The following is an 11,828-nucleotide window of genomic DNA, read 5'->3' as shown; positions in this document are numbered from 1 at the left end:
GGATATTTGAGGTACAAGGTTGGATGACCGGTTTCCGTATCAGTGTTCGTGGACTGGTCCTCACCTGTCTGCAAACAGATGCAGTGTCCGATTTGAAGGTCAGCGTTGGAGATGCCCTTATGCTTAATTTGATTTCGGACTGGGTGTCATAAGTAACAAAGGGGATCCTTCTCATCTATCAATTATCCTGAATGATTTGACCATGTTTGCGAGTTAAAGTAAATCCTATGGTGTTGTAAAGAAACCATTTAATACTTACATCATTATCTTGTTATCACATGATTTGCATGGGCAAGTGGTCTTCATAACTTTTCGCTTATGAACCTCATATTTTATTGAAATTAGTGCAGGAGACAAGCATAGGCTTGGGCCCAATGATTCCAACAGAAACACCGCCAACTATTTATGGTGGTGAACCCGTGATTGAAGCAAGTTGCCAGGAATGTTTTTACTCCACATGGACGGCGTGATTCTGCGGGTTGGCCCTCCCCAACCGACGTCTTAGCATAGTTTTGTGTCTTCCGTGACTTCACTAATTCTTGATGCATATTGTTGTGTATGTGTGCGTCTCTGATGGTTGTGTGCATCTTAATTATACAGAGATCAAGTGTGTGCTTATTATGTTTGCATTATCTTGGGGTGACATTATGAGTCAATGTCATTTAAGAAAAATAACAGCAGCATCCCCTGCACTAAACCATCATTTTGGTGTAAAGAGGTCATCTTATTTTCTTTCTCTTACTACCTAGCCCTATAGTGATAAAATGGGAAGTCAAAACATCGTTTTTGAGGAACACAATTATCTCTTGAAATATGCTTTATCTCACTTTATAAATAAAGCAGCCACTGCATCAGTACAAGAGGTGTTGTGCCGGGGTGCCAATATCGAGGCCGAGCTTTCGCAACGTGAGGGGGTTATCCTAGGCAGATCTAGATAGTGGATGTGGCGTCTGTCTTACCGCTGAGGAGTGGCTTCAACGCTACGCTCCTACAAGGGCGAGTATGTATTTTGGTGGTAGCGAACTCGCGAGAAGTGCTAACATTGCCTACTTCCATACCATGGAGAATGGATGACGACCGAAGTGCTATATACCGTGTGTGTCTATGGGAAGGGGAGGTTGTTTTGCGGGATGCGAGGAACACAATTACATACGAGTACTATTATTCAGCTTTGAGGGACGAGGCGGCTTCCTCTTGTGCATTGTTATTGACAAGTGGTTACAACACCCAAAATTATGCGGATTAATGCTCGAGTCCACGGGTCGTCGCCGGTCCTTTGATCTTGTCGTCGTCGATGCATGCTTGCCGTGAGTGGTTTCCGCCTTGTTTCGCGCCTTGGCTCGTCGTACATATGCGTCATATCCTGAGGTTTTGATTTAGTTAGTACTAGTAGCGAGTACGGTCTAGTACTACTAATATGATGTACGCTAGCTTATTCAATTTAGGTGCCGAATAACATGATGTATCGAGGCAGGTTTCGACCCACTCCACTTGATACTACCACCACGAGGGCAAGTTGGCGAGTGGGCATTAGGTATACCCACTTGATCACGGATGCAGTTATTCATATACCACGAGCTTGCGTTACCTGATGTACGTGCCCTCTATAAAAGGTGAGGCCAACGTGCTGCTCATCACATCCATTGCTACTTCTCCAAACATCAGCAACCACCACCTAGAGCTACCGCGACCTAGCGAGCATGGCGCAGCTCGTCATGACGGCCACCCTCCTGCCCAAGCTGGCCAGCCTGCTCTCGCCGGAGTACAGCCTCCACCGGGCAGCCAGGGGCGAGATCATGTTCCTCAAAGTCGAGATGGAGAGCATGCAGGCGGCCCTCGTCAAGGTCTCGCAGGCGCCAATCGACCAGCCGCCGGACGTCCAGGTCAAGCTCTGGGCCAAGGAGGTGCGGGACCTGTCGCACGATCTCGAGGACAGCGTCGACAAGTTCATGGTGCGTATACGCACCGACGGGCTAGACAAGTCGCACACCTTCATGGGCTTCATCGATAGGAGCCTCAACCTCTTGACGAAAGCCAAGATCCGCCACACGATACTCACCGATGTCAGGGACATCAAGAGCCGCGTCAAGGAGGTCAGTAAACGGCGTGAGACATACAAGGTCGACACAGTTCCTGCTAGGCCAACCACCACAACCACCGATAGCCTTCGCCAATTAGCCTTATACAAAAAGGCTACTGAGCTCATTGGCACCGAAGAGAAGAGCAATGAGCTGGTGGAGATGTTGAGAAAGGGCGATGAGGCGTCGGCCAAGCAACTCAAGATGGTCTCCGTCGTCGGTTTCGGAGGATTGGGCAAGACAACTCTTGCAAATGCGGTGTATCAGAAGCTTAAAGGGGATTTTGATTGTGGAGCTTTTGTCTCGGTGTCTTTTACTCCTAATATTGAGAAGATCTTGAAGAGCTTACTCCATCAACTTGACAAGAACTGGTATCATAATATCAACGAGTCAAACTGGGGAGAAGCAGAACTCATTACTGAAATCAGAGAATACCTTCGGAACAAGAGGTATGTGTTTATCATGCTCCTTGGATTTTTTATATGTTCTTCGTGAGTTCTAATTACCTCCTTAAATTGATGTTTGTGGTTAAAACGTAAGCTAGTATCCTAACCAACATTTCCTCGGTTACTTACAACTAATTGTGAGCATGTTCCTCGTAAGGCTAGATGTTTAAGAAATCAAATAAACAGCACGGGTAGTTAAGACTAATGGCCTATATGTAATCATGGTCGTTTGTATCATTGGCCGCAATATTATTCGTATTAGTCTTTCAGGCCAAACCGATATGAGCCTACTAACGTCTATTTTGAACCTTTGTGTGTGCTAGGCTAACTGTAACAAACATTGTGAGAACATAATTTACATAACTATGTACTTCTTATTTTTGCTAAAACCATTAGTATTGATTTAACAATTGTATTATATTGTTCTTTAAACACTTTTAGATAATTCTTTTCTAGTTCATCCATTTCCTGCCCCTGTGATCATCTTTTTTTTAATATAATATCATATCCATAACTCCAAAGCAAGTAATCTTTGTACACTAATTCTTGTAGAATTATAATATAAAAAGTAACCTAACTGTTTGAATTTCTACATTGTATTTAATGAATGCTTTCAGAAAGAGAAAATTTAAATTCCCTAAATATTGTGAAATCTTCAAAATTGAAAAATGTAGGCATAATTTATAATATTGTCATGTATTTTCGAATTTTAGGGACAAGTCTCGCTCAAGTCTAGGCTAGAATTGAATACATGTGCTTCTGTTTCTCAACACTTAACATAATTCATTGATTTTATTCTGGTATGTCATGATGTGTTATTAAATTTTACCAAGTGGATCTTAGATGTGTCAAGATGAAAAAAACGGTTCAATAGGTAAATGTAGGAGAATGAGCTACTTAGATTGTAAAAGACTAAATTAAAGTTTAAAATGGGTTATCTATAGCACGTCAGCAACAAAATTACAGGGTAAAATTAGTCACTTGGAACAAGGCTCTTATTGCGTGCCTTGCTAGCCTGACACTTCTAAACCGCACGAATAAAAAAGAATACACTCCGTGTCCATAGTACATTGATATTTTTCTCTTCTGTGGTGAAAGCCATCTGTGAACAAATTTTTGATTCATATAGGTGGTACCGTCACTAAAGTCCTAATTGCACCCTTTTGTATTAACATGTTTTGCTTAAAATATCTCAATGGTGTTCAAATAACGAGAACATATAAAAATACAACCACTAATATATATGATCATTTGGTATTTTCTCATAGGTACATCATTGTTATAGACGACATATGGGATAAATCAGCCTGGAAAAATATTAGATGTGCTTTGATTGAGAATGAGTGTGGAAGTAGAGTAATCACCACAACCCGCATTCTAGATGTTGCCAAAGAAGATGGTGATGTTTATGAGATGAAACCTCTTTCTATTACGGACTCAAAAATATTATTCTACCAAATAATATTTGGAAAGGAATATGAAAGCCCTCATAAACAGTTGATCGAAGTATCAGAGAAAATTTTAATGAAATGTGGTGGAGTACCATTAGCTATCATTACGATATCCAGCTTGTTGGCAGAAAAACATGACAGTGCACACTGGTCCAAAGTGTACCGGTCAATGGGCACCGGGCTGGAAAATAATCCAGATGTGAATGGCATGAGAAGGATATTATATGTTAGCTACTATGATCTGCCTGCTCCTCTCAAGATTTGCTTATTATATCTAAGTTTGTATCCAGAGGATTGCATATTCAAGAGAAAATATTTAATATGGAAGTGGGTGGGTGAAGGTTTTATTCAGCCAAAACAAGGGGAGAGCTTGTATGAAGTAGGAGAGCAATATTTCGATGAACTTATTAACAAAAGCTTGATCCAGACAATGAATAGTAAATGGTATGGTGGTTTTGGTTTTTCAAAAAAGAAGGCAAGTCATTGTCGTGTACATGACATGGTTCTTGATCTCATCACTTGTTTGTCACAAGAAGAGAATTTTATGACAACATTAGGTGGTCATCAGTATGAGTCTTTGCCAGTAAAGGTCCGCCGACTATCCCTCCATACCAGCAAGCAAGAAGATGCCAAGGTGCTCTCTACAATGAACATGTCCCATGTGAGGTCACTTACAGTGTTCAAAAAATCATTTTCTTTGTTGCCACCACTTTCAAGCTTTCCACTCTTAAGTGCATTGGATTTAACCAACTGTAAGCAGGTGGATGATCACCACTCTATGCTTATATGCAGTATGTTTCACCTGAGGTACTTGTGGCTATATGGAACCTATATCACCGAGATCCCAAGAGAGATTGCAAATCTTCAACTTTTGCAGGTATTGGACATAGGCGAGACTGAAATAGAGGAGTTGCCATCAACTTTTGAACAGTTGTGTCATCTGGTGTACCTGCGTGTTAATAGTTGGATAAGAGTACCATATGGCTCTAAGAATCTGAAATCTCTACAAGAGTTGAAATCGGTGATTGTCATGTCTCCATCTGTCCTGATTGATCTGTCTGGGCTGACCGAGCTAAGGTGCCTTGATATGAAAGTCATTGAATGGAACAAGAGTTTTGAGGAGCCCTTCCGTCGCTGTCTATCTGGCCTCATCAATCTCCAAAGCTTAAAAGTAAATGGTTGTCATATCACCGAGGATCCTGAATGTGGAAATTTATTACTACCAGGACCTCAACAGCTTCGTCGCTTCATTGCACCATATTGCAGGGCTTCTTCGGTTCCAAGATGGATGTCCTCACTCTCCTGTCTTTCATACATTGTAATCATGTTGAACACACTGGGCGAGGAGGACCTTCATGTCCTTGGTTGCTTACCATCCCTCCGTCATCTCAACATGGATGTGTGCAGACACACACCACGACAGAGACAAGCATGGCCAGTCATCGGTGCTACTGGCTATCCGTTCAGGTGTCTAACAGAGTTGAGGTACGTTCAACACGCGGAGGTGGTTTTTGCACCGGGAGCCATGCAGAAGCTCCAGATTCTCGAGCTGCATCTCGGAACGCCGGATACCTTGCATCAGTCTGGGTATTTCGATTTGGGCTTGGAGAACCTCTCTTCGCTTCAACAGATAACTATCATGTTGAGTTTTTCTAAGGATCGGATGGGGGAGATGGAGGCTGCGGAGGCGACGCTTCGTAAAGCTCTCGACATGAATCCCAACAAGCCCACGCTGAATAAGGTAACTCAAACTACTACTGGACATCGAATTTTTTGAACTACTACTTAATTTGATCGAACTCTAATTTTTTTTAAAAGAGCTCTAGTTAATTACCTTATGGTTAACTACTAATTGCTTTGAAAAATTTCAATGTAATACTGTTTTACATTCCATATACATCAACTTATAGTTCATGTAAGTACATACACTGGCAGTTTAGGTTGAAGCATGGCACAGCTAAGTCAGTTGATTACTACAGTATAATGTTATTTCTCTACCATTTCGCTTTATTAGGTCACCGGTTGATTACTCATCCTTAAAATACCTTGTCTTTTTTTCCTTCAGTGGTAGTGTCCCTTTGCATAGCGTTGTCGATTCATTTCGAGCTACAACTATCACCGAGGTGTGCAATTTTGGATTTGGCATCGCGCGCAAAGTGTTGCCATTGTTGCTTGAAAGGGTCGTGGTGACGTAGTCAGATCTCCTGGCGATGGTCGTGCGAAGCTGGGTGGTGGCGGTGGTGGTCCGTTGCTGCTCACGGGGGCGTAGTGCTGGTTATTTCCTGGGATTTGATATGTTTGATGTTTTCACCTGTAATAAGTAGTGACCTTGAGCTTTTATCCAATGCTAGCAGGTTTTTGCCCCGTAGGGAATGTTCGAATTTGGGCATCTCTAGCGGGTTTCCTGCTAGTGCACCAACTCGTTTTTCGCCGGCTCGGATTGAAACTGGTGTCGGCGGATCCAGACCGAACCCAGCGCCCTGCGGGGCGCCTGGGGCGCCGGCACAAGAGAAAGGTCGCGTGGGTCCGCCCTTTCGGCGAGTCAAGCGTCTCTTCCCGCTGTTTCATTCCGCTTTTCTCCCACTTCTCTCCCATTCTCTTCATTCCTCCCGCCAATCTTCCGACCGCCTTCGCCGCCATGCCACCGAAGAAGTACGTCGCCCCCCGCGTCGCGGCAACCGCGACCGCCCCCGTCGCCCAGCCGAAGCAGAGGAAGCCGAGGGCACCGCCATCCAAGCCACCGAGCATGACGAACGTCGAATGGAGGGTGGAAGTTCAGCGACGAGAGGCGGTCATCGCCGACCAGCAGAACCGGGCGATCGCCAAGAAGGCCCGTGACAAAGCAGCGCGGGCGGCGGCGGCGGCTTAGGCGGACCAAGCCGAGGCCGACACGACTCGCGCGGGGATGAGGAACCCACCCGGCAACCACGCCCAGTACGCGCTCTGGGGCCAGCAAGGCGTTGGTTCTCCGTCGCCGCAGCCATGGGGATGAACGCCCTCACCGGGCTACGCCGACGAGGATGCGCACGGTGGGTTCAACCCCAACGTCACCTTCCCCATGGACACCCGGCCCAGCGGACGCCCACGCCCGCTTTCACCGGCGTGCAGTACCCTCCATACAACTACTCGCCGCCCGCCTACGCGTCCTCCCCGACGCCCCCTCTCCGCTGTGGCGCGCTGCCCTTCTCGCACCTCGGCGACACCTACGAGACCGAGACCGACATGGATGACATCATCGCGACAGGCTCGGCCGCGGCCGCCGCGTCTCCCGGGTTCGCCACCCCGGACAACACCGTGGATCTGAGCAGCGGCATGGAAGACGAGCTCGACTACGTCTACGGCGAGGAGGAGCAGGAGGAGCAGGAGGAGGAGGAGGAGGAGCCAGCGACTGTTCCGGCGAGGAGGAGCAAGAAGAAGAAGCGGGCGGCCAGGTCCGGCGAGCCGCGCATCAAGTGGGCGTCCAAGGAGGAGGAATGCCTCGCCGAAGCATGGAAAGTCGTCTGCCTCGACCCGACCACCGGCACAAACCAGAGCATCGAGACGTACTGGGAGCGCATCAAGGCCGAGTTCGACGAGCGCCAGCTCATCGACCCCTACTTCAAAGGCGTCTACATGCAGCGCGGGTCGAAGGCGATGGCAAACCATTGGGGGCGTATCCAGGGGGCGTGCAACAAATGGCATGGGATCGCCGAGGAGGTCGCGGCTCGCCCGGAGAGCGGCGCCAGCGTTGAGGATCAGGTATGCCACGCCGGTCTTCCGCCTCTCCTCGCCGTGTGCGCCCGCCAACTGTTTGTTCCTCCGCGCATTTGCTGCGCATGTTCGCCTTGTATCGGCAGGGCAACAACGACGCCGAATTCAAGTACCTCTACGTCTACAAGCGCATAGACATGTGCGAGAAGTGGGTGGAAGTTCGGCACACCCTCGACAAGGCCAAGGAGACCTGTAAGCCGGACGCGCCGACTGTGGACGCGTCAGAAGGGCAGCCGGACGGCAACAAAGGTGCCAAGAAGGGGAAACACGCCGACGCGGCCACGCTCTCGAGTGCAGGAGTCCATCGAGCACTGCCTCGCCGACGCGCAAGCCCGGGCTGTCCTTCGTGAAGAGAAGACTGAGGCGCGGTGGTCGGCGTTGATGTCAAGCAGCGCCATCAAGCTCGACCTACTCCGGACCAACGTCACCATGAAGAAGAGAAACACCGACCTGGCTTTCTTGCTGGGCGGAGCGGACATACTTCAGAGCACCGACGAGGCGGTCAAGGCGTGGTACTTGATGGAGCGGGGCCTCATCCTGAACCAGCTTCCATCGACGACGACGCCCACGCCAAGCCCGACTGATGATGAGGCCGCCGAGAACACCCGCAGCACAGAAGCCACGCCGACGCCGTCCAGCGCAGAGACCCCGCCAAGCCCGCGCACGCCGACGCCGCCGACGCCGGAGGCCGACCTCGCCGTCTGATGCGCACACGCGTCCTTTCTGTTTGTTGTACGCCAAACTTGTGACCGCGTGATCGCCGGATTTGTGGCGTCTATTTTATGAGCGGGAATGATCTATGTTTGAATTTGCCACGGCTGGGGGGCGGCGCCTGGGGGGCGTGGCTGGGAGCTAGGTCACCCCTAGGGGCCAACCTAGCGCCGATTCGCCCCAGGCCGCTCTTTTTCTGCGCCCTGAGGGGCTGAACGGTTGGAGATGCTCTAAGTGTGCAATCAGACAAACATCGGAATATTTCATAGCAAGCAACCATCGGCTTCAAGGTAATGTGACTGGCAGTCTGGCACCATCTTAGTAGTAAGTGGTGTGGGACTGTGAGTGCCATGTACACCGATCGGATGAATTCCTTTTGCAGATAGGGTGCTCAATTTGCCCACTATAATACCGAGAGTTGATTTTCGCTATCCGGCTCCATGGAGCCTGAAATTTTCAAAAAATCAACTACTTAAATTTCATAAAAATCTGAGAATAAATACACATATACTTATAGATGTATATTACATGTGCATAAATTTCATCACAAAATACGTTTTGATGTGAACTGTGCAAAAAAAAATCATTTGTATAATATACTCCATGTAGCTCGAGCTCCATTAGCAATTTCATAAGCTGTTGGAAATTGATCAGGCTCGGCAGAGGTAGAAGAGGTGGTAATCATGGTATCATGTGATGATGCATGTGGGGTCAATGGATGACGGTCGTTAGCAGAAGATGTTGTTGTCTGGAGTTGAATGTACACTGACGCCATTTTTTGTTCCCAACAGTGCATCCTATTTTGACGAGGCCACATCAGGTAATGCCACGCTAGCTAGCATTCAGCTGCTGCTGTCTGCTCCTCTGTTTCTTCAGTTCAGAGTTCTCCACGGTTCCCACTGCGATGTACTCAAGAAAAAACATAGCGCGCTATAAAAAATGGGTCCGCCCCTTAAATTATGCTATTAGCAAAACATTTGTACACTAATTTATTTAACAAGACAATTCTCTACACATTATAACATGCTATTAACGGTGCTATAGCGCGCTATTTTTCTTTCAATGGATGTACTCCCTCCGTCTCAAATGCTTGTCTTAGATTTGTGAGGTAATACCATGGAAACCAATATCCCTCTAACTGGAACGACCAAGGAAAATACGACGCGCGCGCACATCGTACTCACCCAATGTTCACGTTTGAAAAAATGCTGGCATGGCATGCTCCGTCAGAGTCAGACCAACAGGCAACAGCCATGTTCCAGTTATATCTGATTACGCGCAAGTACTCTGACTGGTGTGTGTGATCGAGCTGCGTGTCAATCGCAAGCTTGTGAGACAGAGACAACGGAAGATGTGATGGATGTATCTGTGACATGCAACCTGCAGAAGATAAGATTCCTAGCTACGTACTTAGCTAGACAGGCACCAAATCAGGTCAAGACGTCTGCATTATTAGCTGGGGAGATCTTGACAAGTGTTGACAGCGAGCTTATGTAGCCTAACTGTGACATACCAACTGCCAAGTCCTCTCCCGTTATGATCTGCAGGTGGGTACGTAGGATAGCCTTGGGCAGTTAAGGATGCTGTGAGCAAAGCTCAGTTCCTGCTCTATTTTTTATTTTCCTTTGTATTTGGTCTCTGACCTTCTCTATGTACTTGGCCGTTCTTCTTCAATGGAGTCATGCAGTCATCCTGCTGTCTTTAGCCACAATGGGAGTAACTTTAGCAGTAACTTCAAGTCCAACTCAACAAATTTATGTATGTGGCAATGAGTTAATGAAGAGAGAGGTAGTTGTAGTAACTTAGCTAGTTACTGTAACACCACATGTCCCAATGCAGTATGAGTCTATAACCTAATAAATGAAGCTTTGCATGACACCACACCTATATTACTACTCACTATGAAGGCAGTAACATAGTCTAGAAATATGTATGTGTTACTAGTGTATGTTACTTGGACAAGATGAGGAGCGGGCAGATTCTGCCTAGCTTTGCCAATCGATCGAGCATGCTGACGAGATCCCAGAGCTACGCTATGCCGGCAGGAATGATGCACACATCTCTCTAGAGATCGACCGTTGCAGTTGCAGACGATGACCTCTCGCTGATCCTGAGTTTCTGATCCCATGACGGGACACCCATGGCATCCACCACGCACAACCAAAATTTTGGAGCAAACTGACCCTCACACAAGCATATCAAGAGCGGGTAGGTAGTTTTGGGCCCAAGCTGTTGAGCATGGAACATGAGGACGAGAGTCCTTGGCAAAGCAAGTAGCATGCATGAGGATCCCAACATGTGAAAGTATTCCGCAGGATCGAACATTTCACTTGCAACTAGTGCTATCACATAGAGCTGTGTCCTCCTTTGGTCCACAAATAATTCTGATTTGTTTCTCTCTTTATTCCTCCTGCGTTCTTCTTTTCCAAGATCTATATCTTTCGCTTTATGATCAACTTTTCGTTGCCTATGTAAGCAGACTGCAGATTGGATTGGATAACAAAGAAAATGAGATCATGCATAAACCTTTCTCCGAGAAACAAGATGCGTGTGGACCGTTGAGAAGCGGATACTCCAGAAGAAGTGCATAACACGGATATAAATACTTCGCCGACTTTTGCATGCCAAGACACCTTCTGGCCAAAGGTAATCCAACTCGTTGGGAAGATAATCTAGCTGAATAGACACCACCGCCAAGAAGAGGCATTATATATAGTGGACCGTGAGATGCTCCTTTACGGTGCTTGATTACCCAAGATATGTTGTTTTCGAGAATGATTACCTAGGATATATGACCCTTGTCTTCCTTGTGTTCGGCCTTAAGTGAAGTTGCGCATGCACGTAGTTTTCATGACCTAACCTTGCCTCAAATGCTATTCCACGGCCGGATCGGTCATCAGTGAGCTTATAGCTTTATCACGATTCTTGTTTAAGCAAACATTGGGGGAGGGTAGGCTCCCCACCTGAATGTACATTACTTTGAAAGAATGTTAGGTTTACAATTACGGATGGCTTATTTGGCGTGAGGACAGGTAATCTTGACACTGGGTGATAGCTATCTTATGCTTAATTCAATTTCGGACCTTGTGCCATAAGTAGCAAGGGGGAGGGGGTCATCTACCAGTTCACATGAATGATTTGACATTGTTTGCAAGTTAAGTTAATAAATCCTATGGTGTTGTAAAAAATTATTGAACACTTCCGTCGTTGTCATCTTTTCACATGTTTTGCATGGGCAAGCCGTCTTCATAACTTTTGGCTTCTCGCCATTTAGTAGAGACTCCCACATTTTACAAAAATTGGCCTCAGGAGTCAAGAGAACGATGCTCCATTACGCTTGCAGATTTTGGTAGTGCGGTTCTCTTATGTTGGTCGATATGGTTGTGTAGAAA

At 46.8% G+C, this 11,828-nt stretch overlaps 1 protein-coding gene across 4 annotated transcripts; it reads left to right on the top strand.

The window, feature by feature from the left end:
* The first annotated feature begins 1,651 nt into the window (after positions 1–1,651).
* On the top strand, positions 1,652–9,450 carry LOC125511307 (disease resistance protein PIK6-NP-like). Of its 4 annotated transcripts, none has more exons than XM_048676643.1 (3): positions 1,652–2,527; positions 3,793–5,716; positions 9,228–9,450. In XM_048676643.1, exons 1-3 carry the CDS (start codon positions 1,701–1,703, stop codon positions 9,240–9,242), a joined length of 2,766 nt encoding a protein of 921 aa, XP_048532600.1. In that variant the 5' UTR covers positions 1,652–1,700; the 3' UTR covers positions 9,243–9,450. The 4 variants fall into 4 exon arrangements, with proteins under 4 accessions (XP_048532600.1, XP_048532599.1, XP_048532601.1 ...); XM_048676642.1 differs by having other exon boundaries at positions 9,091–9,450; XM_048676644.1 differs by lacking the exon at positions 9,228–9,450 and adding an exon at positions 6,041–6,308.
* Positions 9,451–11,828: the final 2,378 nt, after the last annotated feature.

This window comes from Triticum urartu, chromosome 5 (assembly GCF_003073215.2).
Source record: "Triticum urartu cultivar G1812 chromosome 5, Tu2.1, whole genome shotgun sequence".
Taxonomy (NCBI): Eukaryota; Viridiplantae; Streptophyta; class Magnoliopsida; order Poales; family Poaceae; genus Triticum; species Triticum urartu.
This window is presented reverse-complemented; position numbering and strand designations above follow the sequence as displayed.